Source organism: Neolamprologus brichardi, chromosome 13 (genome assembly GCF_056152115.1).
Source record: "Neolamprologus brichardi isolate AB-2024 chromosome 13, ASM5615211v1, whole genome shotgun sequence".
Lineage (NCBI taxonomy): Eukaryota > Metazoa > Chordata > Actinopteri > Cichliformes > Cichlidae > Neolamprologus > Neolamprologus brichardi.
This window is the reverse complement of record NC_142116.1, coordinates 106,694-126,804: the sequence shown is the minus strand read 5'-3', so window position 1 is coordinate 126,804 and position 20,111 is coordinate 106,694. Positions and strand designations below refer to the sequence as shown.

General features: G+C 43.4%; 1 protein-coding gene across 3 annotated transcripts; it reads left to right on the top strand.

Annotated features, from left to right (window-relative positions):
* Positions 1-1,287: 1,287 nt before the first annotated feature.
* Positions 1,288-19,858, top strand: LOC102775790 (uncharacterized). 3 transcript variants are annotated; one of them, XM_035914862.2, is made up of 19 exons: positions 1,288-1,391; positions 1,560-1,662; positions 1,731-1,891; positions 1,975-2,061; positions 2,198-2,348; positions 2,431-2,592; positions 3,570-3,679; positions 3,759-3,870; positions 4,000-4,028; positions 7,908-7,999; positions 8,078-8,192; positions 8,291-8,461; positions 8,534-8,604; positions 13,648-13,815; positions 13,888-14,006; positions 14,085-14,289; positions 15,565-15,772; positions 15,846-15,904; positions 15,990-19,858. In XM_035914862.2, exons 1-19 carry the CDS (start codon positions 1,317-1,319, stop codon positions 16,153-16,155), a joined length of 2,364 nt encoding a protein of 787 aa, XP_035770755.2. In that variant the 5' UTR covers positions 1,288-1,316; the 3' UTR covers positions 16,156-19,858. The 3 variants fall into 3 exon arrangements, with proteins under 3 accessions (XP_035770755.2, XP_006806938.3, XP_087705974.1); XM_006806875.3 differs by having other exon boundaries at positions 15,983-19,858; XM_087849848.1 differs by having other exon boundaries at positions 1,293-1,662; positions 15,983-19,858.
* The last annotated feature ends 253 nt before the right edge of the window (positions 19,859-20,111 follow it).

Genomic DNA, 20,111 nt, shown 5'->3' with positions numbered 1-20,111 from the left:
ATATGACTTTAGTCTCATGAACAACATTAGCTAATTGTTATTTACTAACTAATCTTAAATGACTGTTCAGTACAGAAATGAAGCCCAACAATCATGTTTTACTGTTCTGTGGTCTCAGCCTCAGATAGTTATCAAATCAAAGCTCATGTAGAAACAAACAAACAAATGAACAAAATATGTTCTCCTTCATTTCTGTCAAACAAAGCTGTATGAAACGTTTCCAGCTGTTAGTATCATGGTTGCTAGGCAACCTGGGCAGCGCGACGGAGACTAGACCGTCCAATTTCACAAGCCTCGCAGTTCCGGCCTTAGCGGTCTTTGAGTACACGGCCCTTGAGGACCGTTAAGGCTGCAGACCCTGAATTGGGATACAGCCCATGTGTTTGCAACAAACTTGCCATTTATTTTGCAAATCGAGCTCAACACTGCCCCTAGCGTCCTGGAGCACTTCCTTTGTGTGTTCCTTTTGTACGTGTTTTGGATTTTGTAAGTGCTTTGGAGTTTGTACGTGTTTTGGAGTTTGTACGTGTTTTGTCTCTAGGGGCCACCGTAAGGTGCCATCTTCAGTCTCAGCTGACTGCAGGTTTCCAACCTTAAACAGGACATTTACACAATGACTGAAACCAGCACCACTGAATGAACAATGGTTTGCATATCAGTTTATGATATGCAAACTGTCATGACCATTGATCAACAACCACTGATCAAGAAGGTCACGTGATGACGAAACGTTTCTCACACTGAAAACGTCCAGATGAACAGAATCAACTTCTTGGGATTTCTGAGCAACTTTAGGCTCATGCAGAGGTCACATCAGTTGGCTTTGTTTGGTCCCTGCTGAAGACTTGGTGGTTTGAAGTTGGCGTGTGTGAGAAAGAGTGAAAGAGAAATAAAGCTCTAACTATATATGAAGCCCTTTATGAGTTTGCACAGATGCTTTTTGTATTAAAATGAGTTCATTCACACTCTGAATCTGTTCCTCGTGTTGGGCCTGATGGCGAGCACATCATTGATGTTTATGAGACAGCTCAGATTCATCATGTGACTAAACAGGAAAACAAAGAATTTGTACAGCTTTTGTTTTTTTCTACTAACAAAGAAGTAAAACTCAAACATACATATATCATACTCGTCTGCTTGAACCTTGGGTCAACACCTGAACGTGGAGCAAGGTGGAACCAATCTCCACCCACTGATAACATAAACCATAAACCTTTGAGCTGCAACACGTCACCATCAGCTGACTTTAAAGGTTTGTTTTCGTCAACTGAAACCAGCAGAGAGCTCAGAGGTCCATCAGCTTTAACAGAAGCAGGATGAAGAGAGGAGCCCAGGGGGGTCTATGTAATGCTGGACTGGAGCTGGAGGACATGACAGGAAGAACCGTCCAGGTGAGTGGGATTTTCCTCATATGCAGCCAGCTGGAGCTTAACTCCTCAATGCTTAAAAATATTTGTACTCATAAAAAACTTTATTGGATTGCTCGGTGGGTGTCTTTAACAGAATTTAGCAGAAAAAACAGTGTATCCAGGTGTCCTCAGGTATCTATTTGTCCTCAGGAATCAGGGTGTCCACAGGGATCCAGGTCCTCTGTGTCAGCAGCAGCTTGGTGGGTGTCTTATTACAGAGGTCGCTGGAGGCAGAAAAGAAGAAAGCTTGCAGGTAAGTCCAGCTGAGCTCAGTCGCTGCAACAAGTCTGAGTTTGGTCTTCATCAAAGCTTCTTTTTCAGGATTTCAGGTGGAGGTCAAATACTGTGGTCTAGCTGAGGATGATGAAGATGACAAAGAGCAGAGGGACCAAATAGACAACATCAACAAAAACCAACAACTCAACAAAAAACTGCTCGATCACTTCAGACATCTGGCTGCAACCAACCAGGACACTGACCAGGTAACAATCAGTGAGAAGTGTCCGTATAAAATCAAACCACTTTTGTTTCCTCTGTTTGTGTTCATGTTTGTGTGTTTGTTCAGGTGGACCTTCAGCTTCTGGACCGGGCGCTCTCAGACGGAGCTGATCCGAACGCCTTAGACAGATATGGACAGACCGTCCTGCACGAGGTCACACGGGAAGTCACTTCTGCCCTGTTAGCCGTTTGTTCACACACCTGCAGGACGGTCACTGAGAGCTTGTGCTGTGTCTGTGTGCTACAGGTGTGTGTCAGCAGAGAACTAATGCAGGTACGTGTGTGTTCAGATCTCCAGAGCGTGGAGCGTGGATGTGATGCGGTTCTTCCTAGACCGGGGCTCAGACCTCCTGCGGCCGGATCAGTTTGGAGTCACTGCGCTGCATGTGGCCTCGGCGCTGGACTATCAGGACATGGTGCAGTTCCTGCTGGACCGAAAAGGTCTGTGGACACTAAAGCATGAACAGTGTGTGATGGGAAGCCATGTGATAGAGTCACGTGACTGCATGTGTGTTATGATCAGCTGATCCGGAGGCTCGCACCTTTCTGGACAAGCAGACCCCGCTTCACTACGCTGCGAAGAATGATGCCGTCGGTTCGATCAGGCTTCTGCTGCAGGCCGGAGCCTCCATCGGCTGCACCGACTACAAACGCAGGACGCCACTGCAGCTCGCCGCTAACGCAGGTACCACTGACACACACTGCAAAAATTGCCTGTTTAGAAATAAGGAAAAATAATAATTGACTTTAAGAAGATCCTGACTATAATAAGTGAAATAAGATAATTACACTTGATAAGATGTCTTGAAATAAATTATGTAGACGAGTGAGAAATGAAGTATGTTTGAAGTCAGATCAGCTGAAAACAAACCCGTCAGTAATGCTTTCAGTGTTGTTTCTTTTTCACTTTGAGAGGAGGGATCTTCTGGTCACCAGTCTGTCACAGGGCTAACAGCCTTGCCTGTGGACGATTTGGAATAATTAACTTCAGTCTTTGGACTGTGGGAGAGAACCCAGAGGGGGAGGCACAAGGCAGATGCTGGAGTTGAACTCAGAACCTTCTTGATGGAGGGAGTGGTGCTAGCTACTGGACCATTTTCCTGTCCATGTTTTTAAAAGTCTGTACAAGAAAAAACTGCACTGCAAAAATCGATTTTCAAGAAAGTAAAAAAAAAACTTTGTTTCTGAACATTTTTTCGTATTTTTTGTCTAAAAAGAAACCATATTCTTACCAAGCAAAATTAAGCACATGCTAGGAAAATATGTCTAACTTTTCCATAATAAGATATTTCAGAGACAGACACTATCTCTACTTTCAAGATTAGGCTTCAAACTTTCTTTTTTGCTAAAGCATATAGTTAGGGCTGGACCAGGTGACCCTGAGTCCTCCCTTAGTTATGCTGCAATAGACGCAGGCTGCCGGGGATTCCCATGATGCACTGGGTGTTTCTTCTTCAGTCAGTATTTACTTCGTTGCATTTGATTATTCGTTATTTTTAACCCCTGGCTCTCTTCCACAGCACTTCTTTGTTGCGTCTTCCTCTGCTAACCTCCAGATGGCCCCGCCCCTTCCTGAGCCTGGTTCTGCCAGAGGTGTCTTCCTGTCAAGAGGAAGTTTTTTCTTCCCACTGTCTGATTGTAATCATCTCTTTGTGTCTTCAGAGCGTAGTGATGCAGCTCGTGTGCTGTTGGAGCTCGGGGCGGAGGCGGGGCTGAAGGACTCTGATGGACAGTTCTGTATAACAGCTCTGATTGGCCGGATGAGCCCAGTGGTATAACGTCCCACATAAAAACAACACAGAGCTGTGATTCGTTCACAGACATTGTTATGTAACATGTGGTTGTGTTTAGGCTCAGCTGGCTCTCAGTCAGTTCCATGTATTCGACCGAATGACCAGGCAGCACTACTACTACCTGAACCTGCTGGAACCAGAACTACACTCACCTGAGGACCAGCTGTCAGGTGATACTACAGTGTGCAGTCTGGCGTACAGCAGCCTCACAGCTGCAGCAGTACTTCTGCAGTAGTGTTGATATTACAGCTGCTGGTCTTGCCTAACACCCCTCTGTCTGTCTGTCTGTCTGTCTGTAGGTGTGTGGGTCGGTGAGCCAATGTCTCCGGTAAGTTTCAACAGTAAGTGAAGGGATTCAAACCTCGGCATCCCCATTAGCACCACCTGAGCTACATTTAAAGAAAAAAAATCATCTTGTCCGGAGGGATCCCCATGATTTAATAAGGCATCCTATAATATTACTCATGGATTAGTGTCCTCTTAAACTAAAATTAGGATCAAACTGTAGAAAAAAATAAATGATGATGATGCAGATGTTTACTGGGAGTTGGGGCGTCTACATGACTGAGTCAGGTTCCTTCACTAAGTGCCTGTCTGAAGTTCTAAACAGCTCTTTGGATCAACTCCTCGTCCTCTGAAGGATGTATGACGGTGCGGGTACACATCTACTCTGTGGCCTCGGGTTCACCGCTCTGCTTTTTGTGTTGATGTGGTTATTTTAGCCTCATTGAGCTATCCTGATGGTTCACTGCCGAGCGTGAAGTGGCAGAAAAGAGAACGCCTCAGGTTTGAGGTCATGGTCCTCAACAGGAAAAGGGTGGAGGCCGTACTCCAGAACAGGGACAAAGTGGAGGAGTTTAAGTATGTTGGGTTCTTGTTTAAGTGAGGGCAGACACATGTCGACACACGGTTTAGCACCATGACTGCAGTGACACTGTAGCTTTGGTGAAACCAAAGGTGTCCATTTACCAGCTGATCTACTCCCACCCTCATCTACACTCACAATAGTGATGCAGGGCTCGCAAAATTTTAAAATCTCTGGTAGCCCTTCGGGCAGGCATTCTTCCATTTTTGATAGCCCAAAATAAATTTAAGTAGCCCAAATAAAAAATAAAGCAATTTTTTTATGTTTTGTTTCCGTTGCAATATTATACATTAAAGTATAATATTGTGACGAAATATTGTTACAAGAGAAACAAAATTAATCTCTCACCTCCAAAATTAATCAAAAAAAATTGTTAAAATACAAATCACAACAACTGTATAAAAATTACAAACATCAACTCAAATACTTGGTTCAAATTGAACAGAAATTTCTATGAACTTGTAAGAACTGTGTAGAACATAAATCAGTCTGTGTCAGATCCTGAATTTGAAATTTCCACTGAAGTCACGGGTAAGAAGTAAGTGGAACCAAGATCAAGGCCATTTGCTTTTTGAAGTTTGCAAAGACTGCTAAATTTTACCAATGGTAGTTCACTCTTTGCAACATAGCACGCTGTTCTAAACAGATTTTTCAGGAGTTCTTGTTGTGCTTGGTTTATTTTTAGTATGTTTTTTGCAATTGCCGTTTGTTCTGGGAAAGATACTGCAGACTGGGCAATAATGCATTTCTTGCATTTCTCATGGGTTCTAATGGGGGCCTTTCTTAAAATGACTGGTCCCAGTAACAAAGGCGCTTGTCGACTCAGAAATCAAATGAAACTCACAACACACGTGGCAGAACATCATGTTATATAGCTCGTCGTATTCCAGCCACAGAAATTATTTTGTCCATGAAACCATAAAGCTGCGCTTTCTTTTTGCCTCATAGTCTGATTTGTCATAACTTTTCCGTTTTGTGGTAAGCTTTTCTTTGGCTGCCCCTTCTTCACCCTGACCTGTCTTATTTGGCTCAGCAGAACTAAAATACCTGCGTAAATCCTGCTGCTTTTACACACGTACTTACATAACGGTCAGCGATTCTTTGCGCACTCAACCTCTCACATGTTTAAGCTTGCTGCAAGAGATTTCACTTGTCGCGTTTGAATAGTAAGCTAATGAGTGATAAGACGATGTCACAGTGCTGCTGCTCTCTACACACCGTTCGCGCGATCGCAAAATGAAACTGAAAGCAAAAAGCAAGCGCAAATTCAAACGCGATTTCAATATGTCACATATTGACAGTGGCTCATCGATGCCAATGACATAATTACTCAGCTACATTGGCGAAAGAATGCAAAAGCATTGACATATATTTTCCTTCCTATGATAGCCCGACGGGCAGGGCTGAGTTAGATTTTGGTAGCCCGACTGGAAAAATCGCTAGCCCCGGGACGTCGGGCTAGCGATTTTGCGAGCCCTGGTGATGGGATTTCCGGCTCTTTTTGGAGAACCGGCTCTTTCGGCTAGGCTCACTAAAAAGAGCCGGCTCTTTTGGTTCCCAACCGGCTCTTCAGGTTGTTTTGTTGCTTGGATTAATTTATTATTAACAACAATATAAAATTATGCACAAAAGGAATTACTAATGTAAAAAAAAGTGGTTTTATTTATATATGTTTATACATAAATATATACGGTAGCCCCTAGAGACAAAGCACGTACAAACTCCAAAACACATTTCTAGAGTTAACTGAACTTCCAAAGCAGAGCTACCTAGATCACTTAAATGACACAATTGAAAGCATGTGTGTGTTGTTTGTGTATTTATACACAAACACTCATATATATTCAAATAATTAAAAAAAAAAAGTTCATTTACCTGTTACTACCACACACCAAATCCGGTCGGTGGTACTTCCTGGCTTGTGTAGCCATGAGCTAACAAAAGCTCAACACTGCCCCCTAGCATCCTGGAGCACTTCTGTTGTGTTTTGTATGTGCTTTGGAGTTTTTACGTGTTTTGGAATTTGTACGTGTTTCGGAGTTTTTACGTGTTTTGGAGTTTTTACGTGTTTTGGAGTTTTTACGTGTTTTGGAGTTTTTACGTGTTTTGGAGTTCATACATGTTTTGGAGTTTTTACGTGTTTTGGAGTTCGTACGTGCTTCTGAGTTTTTACGTGTTTTGGAGTTTTGACGTGTTTTGGAATTTTTACGTGTTTTGGAGTTTTTACGTGTTTTGGAGTTTTTACGTGTTTTGGAGTTCATACATGTTTTGGAGTTTTTACGTGTTTTGGAGTTCATACGTGTTTTGGAGTTCATACGTGTTTTGGAGTTCATACGTGTTTTGGAGTTTGTATGTGTTTTGGAGTTTTTACGTGTTTTGGAGTTTTTACGTGTTTTGGAGTTTTTACGTGTTTTGGAGTTCATACGTGTTTTGGAGTTTGTATGTGTTTTGGAGTTTTTACGTGTTTTGGAGTTTTTACGTGTTTTGGAGTTTGTACGTGCTTCGGAGTTTTTACGTATTTTGGAGTTCATACATGTTTTGGAGTTCGTACGTGTTTTGGAGTTTGTACGTGCTTTGTCTCTAGGGGCCACCGTAAATATACTTTTATTTATTCACTCCACATAAAATGTGATAAATAAATCATATATCCTGTGCTGCTGCGAGTGTAACTACCGCCCCTCCCCCTTCTTCCCAGCGCAAAGCACAAGGCTTGCATGCGGAGTGAAGCGGAAAAAAGTGAGAGAGAGAGGGTGAGAGAAAGAAAAAAAACCCACAGCTCCCAATAAGGAGCCGACTCGCGTTGTTCACTTCAAAGATCCAGCTCTAAGAGCCGTTTCTCTCGTGACCGACATGTCTAGCTCACAAGCTGTGCTTAGTGACCAAAAGTATAAGACTGAAGATACATGAAGCAGAAACAAGCTTCCTCTGCAGAGGATCTGGGCTCAGCCTTACAACAGGGCAGGAGCCTGGAGTAGAGCCACTACCACTACACTACTTAAAACGGCTTCTAGTATGTGTCAACACAATTCTCGTTCATCCTCGGGCTAGGAGTCATTGCTTGAATAATTCATGGGTCAGAGTTCAGAGGGTCAATAACCAAAACCATCCAGTGAAAATGGTCAGGTACAAGGACTGTACTGAACATGAGTGAAAAGCAGCCAATGTCCAAAGAGGAACAAAACAAATACATAAGCGATGGCTCAAGACTTTTGCACAGCACTGCTTGACGGGGCTTAAGAACCGGTGCAGGTTATTTTTGTTTGATGGCATCAGTGCACAGAGGATTTTATTTTACGTGCTATAAATGCAGTCGGACATCAGCTGTACCTGTATCTGTTCCAGCTGCAGATGGTGATTCAGGAGGAGAAACTTGATCTCATCATGAATCCCGTCTTCCTCAAACTGATCCACGTCAAATGGAATCTCTACGGCAGGTAAAGTCTCTCTGACTGACGGTTATGTCAGGTGATAGGACACTTTTCTACCTGCATGTCTGTCTGTCCTGCTGACAGGTTTGGGGCATGGCTTCTCCTTCTCCTTAACTTCCTGTTTAATGTTTCCTGGACGACTGTCGCTATCTCAGTGTCTGTCCACCGAGACTCACCTGATCGTTATGTCCTCCCCGAGGTAACCTGTCTGTCACACCTAACCTATCTATCTATGTGTCACCTGTGTGTCTCTCACATGCGTTACTCTAACATTTATGTTACACCTGTCTGTCTCAGGACTGGTGGCGTGTCCTCTTTGTGGTCTTGGCGCTCCTGTTGACCCTACAGGAAGTGCTAAGGGATGTGCGGGACATCCTGCGCTCAAGGAAGAAGCTCCACCTCTGGCAGCAGTTGGCGAAGCATCGTCTCCAGAGTGACCTGAGCTGCTCACATCCCATGTGGCCACAGGTAGGAATCAGGATGATGTGGTGGACAGGAACAGGAAGTATCAGATGTTTCAGGTGTATGTTGTGTTTGCAGGAGAGAGAGTTTCTACTAAACCAGCTCAAACTGGTTGACAGGAAGAGAGGAAGCTACTGCCGGGACCTGTGGTACTGACACACACACACACACACAGAACAAAAACCAAATGTAATCATGTGTGAAACAATCACTTTATTACATTTTAGCTTCACTATGTCACAGTGTGAATGCATGGTCAGAGCAATCAGAAAGAGTATCTGCATCACGACGGACATCAGGTGTGCAGATAAATATCACAGCAAGAAATCAGGACATTGAAACCCCCACCATCAAAAGTATAACGCAGAGAAATCAAGTTCAGCTCTAGTATCTAGTATCAGTCCACATTAATCCACTGAAGGAGGCAGAGAAAAAGCTCAGAAGAGGTTAAAATATGTTTGGTGTGATCTTTGAATGATCATTTGCATGGATCAATGAAAAAGGTAGAAATTCTTCATCAGCTGAGCAGGGGGTAGATAAGAGAAAAGAGTGAAAACGTCAAAAGAGCATCTGGCTTTTTTTTTGTGATTGTGGAGAATGAGAAGCTGAGTGCAGCATTTTTTAAATTAGCAGCTGGATAAAGAGAAAATTGCTTCCTTGAAAGAGAATAAATGTGCAGTTCAGTATTGAATATTACAAAAAAATAAACTATACACAAAGTGTGTTTGAATGGCAGCGATGCAGAAATGTGTGCATGTAGCACAGAGCCATGGCTTGGTGTCTGAATGCGTCTCACAGGCCTGATTGTGCGCTTCTAGCCATTCATAATTATAATTATAATTTATAATTCTTAATTTGTTTAATCTGCTGCTCTCCGTAAATAAGCACAAGCAGGAATGTTGGACTTTTAACTGTGTTTCAATAAGTTTTACAGCTTTTCCTACTGATAAAAACCTCCCTTATGGCCATTCATACAACACAAAGTCATGAAGCCATAAACCATTAAATGACAGAATAGTTTCTGTTTTTCACTTTGCAATAATCATAAAGAGCACAAGTCTGTGTAGTTAAAAAAAATCTGAACAGTGTGTGCAATGAGCTAGCAGAACTTTTTCTGTAATTTCACTCATTTATTTCTTATAGTTTAAAGAGTCGTGCTGACAGATTTCCTTCTTTATCACAGCAATTTTTCTTCATCCATCCACTTCTTCTTCTTCATTCACTTATTCGGGGCATGGGTAGCGGGGGCAGCCTAAGCAGAGAAGCCCAGATTCAAGATTCAAGTCAAGATTCAAGAGCTTTATTGTCAATACAACAGTATACACAGTATACTGTTTCACCCCAAGCCCCCCATGGTGCATTTATAAGTATATAGAAGATATATCTCCAAGAGATATAAAACTGGGATTTACAAATAAATAACGTGCTAAATTTAGGTAAAATTAAGGTAAGGTAATTAAGGTACTAATTACTAACTATACAATACTAGCTGTATGATAAAGAAAGACGGGACAGAGACAATACAAAGTGGATTGTGCAGCGGTATTGAATACCAGGTTCAAGTTATTGTCAGGATTTTACAGACGAGACACGACAAAGACACGTGCAAAATGTGCAAATGTAGTATAATTTAGATGTGTGACTGAGTGTGCAAACAGGCATATTATTCCCAGGTGGATTGTGTGAGTTTGAGTCTTTTGATGAGTATTGTAAGGTATTTATAAGGGTGTTTGTGTTTATCAGTCCTTTTGTGGTAGTGAGATGAGGGCTTTGCCTGCTTGGGGGAAGAAGCTCTTGCAGTGTCTGGTTGTTAAGTTTTGATACAGCGAAACCGTCTGCCAGATGGAAGGAGGGAGAACAGTGCATGTGAGGGGTGGAAAGTGTCCTTCACTGTGCTGTTCACACGTCGGATAATGTGTTTGTGGTTGAGTTGGGAGATGGGTGGGAGAGGGCCTCCAATGATCCTCTCTGCTGTCCTCACTATCCACTGCAGAGACGTCTTTTCAGCGAGGGTGCAGTTCCTGTACCAGATAGTGATGTAGCAGCAGAGGACGCTCTCAATGGTTCCCCGGTAAAATGCTGTGAGAATGGGAGGAGGGTAGGGATGGGCATTGATACGATTTTCACAATTTCGATTCTTTATCGATTCTGTTTAACGATTTGATTCTTTATCGATTCTTATTTTTAAAAAAGGAGAACACTAAGGTCGATTATCTTAGAACTTTGTTTTATATCTTCTCTTTGAACAAGATAGAAATTTAGGAGTAGCATGGCCTTACAAACCCAACAGTGAGATCTTAAGAGATCCACAGCCTACGGCTCTTCAATGGGGGGTCACAGGGTCCCCAGGAAAAAAAACTGTAAATGTAAAATAATAAAAGAAATATTCTTCTGTAGCAATAACAAAGTATAACATAAATTATTCTGTAGCAATTACACAAGAATATCCAGTAATGTCCCTGCCTACAATTAAACACATTCACTTACTGAAAATCATCTGCTGTGGCAAACGGCTGCAAACCTTTGACCACAAACTGAGTCACTGCTCGGTGACATTCGTCTATCCTGCCTGAAAGGAGACGCTACGGTAGACTGCAGCGAGAACTGCCAGCATCTGAGCCAGACTCTGTCTCATCATGGTCACCTAAATGCACAGTAATGCAGGTTTTGTAATAAGGCAGATCGCGCTAACATAATCTGCACTGTTGTTGATTATTTACCTGCCGCATTAACGGGAGAGGACGTGCAAACGTTACCGCTGCTGCTGGGCTGAGATTCACGAGTCGAGCAGAATTAAAAACACGACATTCATTTAAGGTCATCGTGTGTTTGTGAGCAAATGCTTTTGCATATTCGTAGTGTTTCCTCCCTTAAATGAAATATCTACTTTGCAAGTATTGCAAGTTGCCCTGTTGTCATCCGTTCTCGTAAAGTAGAACCAAACTTTTGAGCGTTTGAGCCGCTTAAAGGCGCCATGTTTCCTGCCAGGTAAATGACGCTCCGCAACGTGGCGACGTCATTCGGGGCGACTGGAATCGATAAGGGAATCGTTTGCAAAAATGGCAAACAATTCCAAGGAATTGAAACAGTGGGAACCGGTTCTCAGCAAGAACCGGTTTTGATACCCATCCCTAGAGGAGGGAGACTGGCCTTCTTCAGTTTCCTAAGAAAGTGAAGATGTTGTTGGGCTTTCTTCATGATGGTGGTGGTGTTCAGGTTCCAGGAGAGGTCAGCTGATATGTGCACACCCAGGAACTTCACACTGTTGAAGTGGGGTATGGACCATTGAGCTCTTCCTGAAGTTAACAACCATCTCTTTAGTCTTCTGAGCATTTAGAGACAGGTTGTTATTCTGATACCAGTCCACCAGGTGTTGTACCTCCTCTCTGTATTCAGACTCATCATTGTTGGTGATGAGACCCACCACTGTTGTGTCATCTGCAAACTTGATGATGTGATTTGAGCTGTACTGTGCAGTCATGTGTTAGCAGGGTGAACAGCAGTGCACTAAGGGACACCCTTCGAACATGGTATTTGTTATGGACAAACAGAAATCCAACAACAAAACCCTGCTCTGGTTCAGAGGCCATTCCTCCCAGTCACGCCCCTCCAGGTCTCACTGACCACATGAGTGTTGAAGTCTTCCAGTAGGACAATAGAGTCCCAGGTGGAGCACTCAGGGACACCAATAAGGCTAAACCATCATTTGGCGCATAAGTGCAGACAACAGTCAGGACCCGTTCCCCAGCCCAAAGGCACAGGGAAGAAATCCTCTCATCCACTGGGAGAAACCCCAACATACATACCTGGTCCAGGCAAAGAAGGACTGAGTGGGAAAAATAAGTCCCACTCAATAAATTTATAATGATAATAATAAATTTTATTTATGAAGCGCCTTTCAAGACACCCAAGGAAACTTAACAATAGAATAAAACACATAATAGAACAAAGACAAAATGAAGAACAATCAAGCAAAAGCACAAGATAACATTAACAAACAGTGGGTTCACAGTGAACTCGCAGATTTGAACAGATGGGTTTTGAGTTGAGATTTAAACTGTGGGAGAGAAGCGATGTTTCTTATATGTGGGGGCAGAGAGCTCCACAACCTGAGAGCAGAGCAGCTCTGCTGTGGTGGTGAGGAGGAAGGAAGGCACAGCAAGCTGGATAGAAGAAGAAGATCGAAGTGAGCGGGCAGAAAAGGTAGTGCATAACAGGTTAGAAAGGTAAGGAGGTGCGAGGTTATGAAAGGCCTTGAAGGTGAGCAGAAGAAGTTTGAATATTATCTGGAGTTTCACAGGGAGCCAGTGAAGTTCCTGAAGAACAGGTGATGTGCTGGTAGGACGGGTTCTGGTGATAATGCGAGCAGCAGAGTCCTGAACCAGTTGAAGCTGATGGAGGGATTTTTGGGGGAGAACATGAAAGAGAGAATTACAACAGTCAAGGCGGGAGGTAACGAGACTGTGGACAAGAATGGACGCAGGCTGGGTGGAAAGAGAAGGACGTGTTAATGTTGTGTAGCTGGAAACAGGCAGAACAGCTGAGATTACTGATGGGAGAGTTAAAGGAAAGTGAATAGGATGACACCAAGGCTCTTAACCTGAGCAGAAGGGAAAACTGTGGCGTTATCGATGGTGAGAGAGAAATGATTAGCCTTCACTAGGTTGGATTCAGTGCCAATAAGGAGGATCTCAGTTTTATTCTCATTGAGCTTAAGAAAATTAGAGCTGAACCAGGATTGACAACATAGCCCCTAGGATCCTCGTGACACACAAACCCCTCTGTGACTTCTTTACACCAACAGGAAGTTTCACTACACCCACGGCACCCCGGCTCCACTTGTGCCCATGTTGTTCTCTCCAGGTGTCTGCTCGTCAGTGTTCTCACCCATTTGGCTGCTGTGTGCTTTTACATTTTGAGTCCTTGTCTTTTAGTTTTTTTCTCTTCATTAGATTAACTGGATTTTCACAACTGACTTTTGTAAAGTTTCTTTATTCTTTTCCAAAATTTAAAGAAACCTCAACTCTCTGTTGTATTAATTCATTTTTTAATAAGATGTCGTCTTGTTGGATCCTGCTGATGGGTTTGTGTTTCTGAAGTTTATACAGATGCATATTTGCTTTTTCAGAGGTTATATTCATGAAATCTTTATTTAAAACTTTTTAAATCACAAAGCAACACTCTGACTTCAGGAATGTCTTTGATTGGCTGGTGTACTTTCTGCTGACTGCATCGTTCAGCGTCCATGTGGCCGATGTGATTGGACCGTCCACCCTTCTTAACACCATCAGTTTGCGTATGTTCTCCATCACCATTGTCTTCCTGTGGTTGCGACTCATGAAACACGTCAGAGGCTTCAGGTACTGAAAAGCTACAGTCGACTGCAGAACCGTATGGCTATTGCACAGATAAAGTTTAGCGTGTACTTGCAGGCTGATGGGGCCGTTCATCGTCATGTTGGGGAAGATTGTTGGGGATGTGATGCGTTTCCTGTTCCTCTACGCGGAGATCTTCATCCCGTATGCCTGCAGCTTCTGGATCATGTTCGGAGGTCTGTGTGTGTGGGAGTAGGTCGGTGTGTTGGTAGTTGGTGACATCATGATAACAGTAAGTTAACCCTGCCCCCCAGGGATGGCTTCGGTTCCCAGCATGCAGTCTGTCCTGGGCCTGCTGTACAGTCTGTATCGGATCACTCTGGTGGACGAGTACGAGTACGCTGCCATGGTGGCTGTGGATGATGTCATGGCTCCTGTGCTGTGTGGGACGTTTCTGGCAGCGTCTTCAATCCTGTGTGTTAACCTGCTGATTGCCCTGCTGACTGATACCTTCCAGAGGTCAGAGGTCACACCTGCGTTTGATAAAACTTTATGTTGGGGGGCAGAAACTGGGACTGTTGCACCAACAAGCTGAAGTCAATAATCATTTCAGCCTGTTATAAACAGCTGCTGGTGAGAGAAGCAGGGGCGGATCTACGGGGTGGCATGGTCCTAGAGCCACCCTAGTTTGCTTATCACAAGGCTGTTCATTTAAAATAATGAGCTTTGAGCCTGGCTGCAATTAACACTTCATGCTAACACAATTTATAAATTCTAAAACTAAATATATTGCATAGTGTTACCTCCTCTCCTCCACACAAACACACACACACACACACACCACTAAAAAGTGGTTCCGCCCGTAGCGCGGACTGGCTTTATTTCTTGTTGTCAGTAGCAACCGATGCTGACAATTGTCCCACACAAGCATTTTGAATCAGTACATGGACATTTTCAGATTTCAGCACAGGCGGTTGGTTGTTACACTCTGGAAATGGAATGAACATGCGTGTTATTAACCCGCTGGAGTTGACACGCCGCACCCCCGAATCACGTGACCGATTTAAGCGGACATAGCTACGAGCTGCAGCCATGCCGAGTCTCCATTTCAGCTTGTGTTCAAGACTTCAAACTATATGCCAGTAAATTTTATTTATTTTATTTATTTATTTTTTAACCTTTATTTAACCAGGAAGATCCCATTGAGAGTTAAAAACTCTTTTTCAAGGGAGACCTGGCCAAGATTGGCTGCAGCAACTCACAGTTACAGAAATTACTCAATTAAACACATGCAGCAACAACACACATGAAATACAACTTTCTAAATACTATCTTACGTTTTGTGCGGGAAGAAATGGTGAAAACCACATTTTCTAAGGACAGTGCTTGGATCATCATGTGTGCACCACCAGCTGACAGCTGCTATGAGGTAAACATGCTGCTGTGCATTTTGGACACACATCTACACTTTGGTCTCGTCTGTCTGAAGGACATTGTTCCAGAAGTCTTTGTGTTTCTTGATAAACTGCTGATAGAAGCAGCAGCAGATCTGTGAGGTGTACACGTCAACACTCACATTCAGACTAATGCAGCATGCAGAATGCAGGAAGATACATTTGATTTCACTGCTTTATGTCTCAGTAAAATCCACTAATTCCAAACATTCTGTCGCCTCATTTCATGTTAAAAATGTCACAACGCCCCAGTGTTTCTTAAGAGGATTATGTACAAAAACATATTTTAAAAAATCTTGACTTTATTTAAAATGAGAGTGTGTGTGTCTATGTGTTGTAGGGTTCACGATAACTCACAGGCCGTTGCTATGATGCAGCAGGCCGCTGTCATCCTGCACGTGGAGGAATCCATGCCCCTCATGCGTCATTTCTACGACAACCAGTACATTTCCAGCCACTGCTCGCCATTGGTCGAACCCTCTGATGATGGCAACACAACAAACTTGCATTACCATGATGAGATGGGACGAATTACAGTGCAGATCAAAGTGCGTTTCTGAAGAACAAATTCTGATCTAAAGTCCTGTGCTTCAGGTTCTCATGGTATCTGTGTGTCTGCAGGAGGTTCTAGACCAGTTCTTGGTCCTGCAGCGGGAGGCGGAGACCACAGGAGGTCCACGGTGAGATTAGCAGAACACCATCACTACTGACACACAATTCTTCTTCATTCAGCTTCTCTAATGTGGACTCTCATTCAGAGTCCAGATGGACCAGGACCAGCAGAACCAGCAGGAGACCCAGAGGAATAAGTGCCAGCAGAGCCAGGGTCTTCAAGAGGACCATGATAAACAGAACCAGGACAACAAAGACAAATGTAGCCAAATCCTACAGAAGCAGAACCAGGAGCTTCAGGCCTTGCGAGCAGAGCTGAAGGAGCTCCAGACTCTGGTCTTGCAGCTGGTTAAAACCAAGACCAACTCTGTATAAGAGCTGTGGGTTCGACTGGGAGGAATGTCAGAACCATTGTTTCATGTCTCTGTTTCTCCAGAATCTCCTCTGGTCCAGGACTTCCTGTTTAATTGTTATTTACAAACTCTCATAAATGAAAATACCAGTAAGGAGTTTGCTAAAGGTTCAGTGTCATTCATCTTTAGCTGCACACTGAGGTTTAACTGTTCACCAGCATCCAACTCTAAAGCCCCGCCATTTGGCAGCCATCTTGGAATGAATGTGGACTGTTATTTAAAAATAAAGTCCCCCCCCAAAAAATGACATCACAGCTTCATTAATGGTTCAGTCCAGAGACATTAGCTGTGTCCCAATTCAGAGGCCCCATCCTCCTGAGGACCCGGCCTTCTCGGTCTACGTGGGCCGGGTCCTCCGAAGGCCGAGAAGGCCGGAAGTGCGAGGCTGTGAAATGTGACGGTCTGGCCTTCAGATCTGCGTCGCCGCTGTCTCTGTGGAGTTTAATAAACTCGGCCGTCTGCTCTTTGCTGTCTAAAATCTAACAGGACACTGGAGGAAACTCTCGACCGTCTCACACTTCTGTTTAATCAGTTTTCTGTTTGACGTTTATTCAGCTGTGTGAAAACTAGAACTTTAATCTCAGCCAAACAGATTTATTCAGAAACAAAACACTGAAAGAAGCCAAACAATAACATTTTTAAACCTCTGGGCTTGTTCAAAATCACGACCCTTTCAGCTTGTTCGTGGCCAAAAGTGGCCACCAACAGATCTGTAATTTTTATTATTTTTATGTTTTTTTGCCATTTTTAGACAGACCGATGTAGACAGTACATCCGGGCCTGCGTGCACTGGTCTCCTTGATCCACCGTCAGCATCGGAAGGGAATAAGCGTCGAAGGCGTTTGGAAAGGGAGGGGGGATGAGTGTGTGCATATCAGTGTAAGTGTATGTGTGTGTCCAGAGTTCAGCTGAGACAGTGTCCTTCACCCTGCAAGGCTAAGTAAATGGCATGGTAAATGGTAAATGGCCTGCATTTGTATAGCGCTTTACTCAGTCCCTAAGGACCCCAAAGCGCTTTACTCTACATTCAGTCATTCACCCATTCACACTCACATTCACACACTGGTGATGGCAGCTACATTGTAGCCACAGCTGCCCTGACAGAGGCGAGGCTGCCGGACACTGGTGCCACCGGGCCCTCTGACCAGTAGGCAAACATGGGGTTAGTATCTTGCCCAAGGATATTTGGCATGCAGTCAGGAGGCAGCCTGGGATCGAACCACCGACCTTCTGATTAGTGGCTGACCTGCTCTGCCACCAGAGCTACAGCCACCCCCTAAGTAAGTAAACAGTCTTCCAGCAAACCCAGGTGGCCTTGCATGGAATGGGAAGGAACAGACTAAACACAGTCGTTATCAGGGTGTTGTTGTTCAGCTCCAGCCTTGAGACCGCAGCTGGCGCAGAGAGGGTCTCCACATGAAGTGATGGTGGTTTTTACTTTAGTGCGAACAGCTCATATGAATGTCAAAGCAGTTCTACAGTCCAACACTGGTCTCTCAATCTCCCGTTGGAGAGCCGCGAGCTTCGCCATACTTGCGTTCTGTGATGTTGTCATTTCTTGTGCTCAAGGAGCCGATTCTGAGAACTCACGGCAGTGTGCCTCCCCGAGATGTATCCAGTCTGCAGTCAGAGATCTTATTCTGAGTATTCACAGCAGCCGTAGCCTCTCCAAGATCTTCTCCGTGCCGACTCAATGAGCCCATTTTGAGAAACTCACGCCTCTCCCATCGTTTCAGTCCCAGCAGGCAGCCTTGTGGGGGTTTGAACAGCCGGTTCCGCTTCCTTAATTCTTCGATAAGTCAGGGCCAAGCCAGCTCCGATCAGCCAGAACCCTGTTACCATGGTTCAGAATAGGTAGATATCTTCAGCACTCAGGCTCACCCAAGCCCAGACTTCTCGTTGAGAAAGGGGTGTCGATTGCATTCAGAGACTAGTTGATCCGATCCATAATTCCTCTTTTAGGTTGTAGAGAACAGACTGTGAGAGAGAGTTCCAGGGAAAAGTAATACAAAAAACACGAGACTAAACAAGGACATAAGAGGCTAAGCAGGGAAGCTAAGGGAGAGGAGGAGGAGGAGAAAAGTGTGACCACCTTTGTCAAGAGCAAGAGCAAAAGAAAAAAAGAGGGGTCTGAGGGAGAGGTTTGCATAAGCCTGCAAAGGTTTTATCTGGCTCCAAGTCCATTATCAGTCTTTCCTTTCTTCTTGCCTCTTTTTTGGCCATTTTGCAAGCTTATCCCATGGCTATTAGCTAAATGTTTCTATACAAGCTAACACTTCACCGTGTTGGAATTCGGCAGGGAAAAAAAAGAAATCAGTTCGGCCTGATTTTATGTTGTAAAGATGTCCTGTACGTGCGCAAAACGCGAGTGCAATGAGTCACTTCTAATAATCTGAGTCCGTTTAGATCATTTAAAACGTTAGGTACTCATCAGAAATTCACGAGCTTACAGAGAGGTGTCCACACAGGTCGCCATCTTGGCTCCTCCCGCAACTGATATAAGATGCGGTAAGCTGAACACAGCTTCAACCATCTGTTTGTTAAAAAATAGTAATGGACCGCATTTTCTTGTTAGTAACTGTAACAGCGTTGTAACGATAGGAATAGTAATTAGTTAGATCAGAATCAGAAAGGGTTTTATTGCCAAATGTTGATCAGGTTTACAACATTAGGAAATTGCTGCGGTACTTAGTGCAAACATACTGTCATCATATAACTCTTAAATAGACATGAAAATAAAAATAAGAATAAGGATTAAAAGTGCTAAGTAGATAGATAACTAGATAGATTACTCGTTACTGAAAAAAGTAACGCCGTTAGTAACGCCGTTAATTGTAACACAGTTATTCCCATCACTGATTATTAGAGAGGCCCTGGGTTTATACATTCATATTGATCTGTATTTGATCTGTTGATTGTCATCACAATAATTGGCCTGTCTGGATCCATTTTTATTCACTTGTGATGAAAATGGACCAAAACAGAATAACTGACACACCACACTAACGATACTACGAGGTGACGATATAATACACTAAAACAATCATAAAATGTTGTATTATTACTATTGTTATTAATACATTTTGTTCTTATTAAACTGAACTTGTGCCCAGGAGCTAAACGTTTGTGTTCTTTTAATCTGCGAGTTAAAACCAGTGCAGGTGGTGGGAGACAGAAGGACTCTGGACAAAATAACATCTCTGATGGACAGAGTCTCCCACCCCATGCATGTAGATGTTGCTGCAGAGCTGCTTCAGTGACAGACTGCTGCATCCTCGATGCATGAAGGAGCGTTTCTGCAGGTCCTTCCTCCCTGCAGCTGTCAGACTGTACAATCTGAACTACTCCCAACAAACACAGATGTTTACATCTGCGCTGTAACTGCAATAAGTTAATCAACCGATTCGCACTACAACCTGGTTTGCCTCTTACCTGTAATTATTTTTATTTAATTTAATAACTGTACAGTACTCTCTGTTTATAGTAACCATTGTCCTTAATGTAAATATGTAAGAAAAATTGTGTATGTTTCTGTTCTGTGTCCTGTGTACTGTTTGTTTGTATATGTGTCTTTCTGGCTTACAACCAAATTTCCCCTTGTGGGACAATTAAAGGATTATTCTATTCTATTCTATTCTACTCACATATGTATACATATACACTGTTTTTTATTTTATTTTATTCTATTTATTTATTTATTTTCCGCCTTCGTTGTATATTGGTTTCTCTTCTTCTTACTTTAGCACCTTTGTGGTTCAGCTACCCAATTTCGCTGTGCAAGAAACTGCACAATGACAATAAAAAGCTCCAAGTCTCTAAAAACTAACACCGGAAAAAACAACACTGGCCACGCCCACCATTC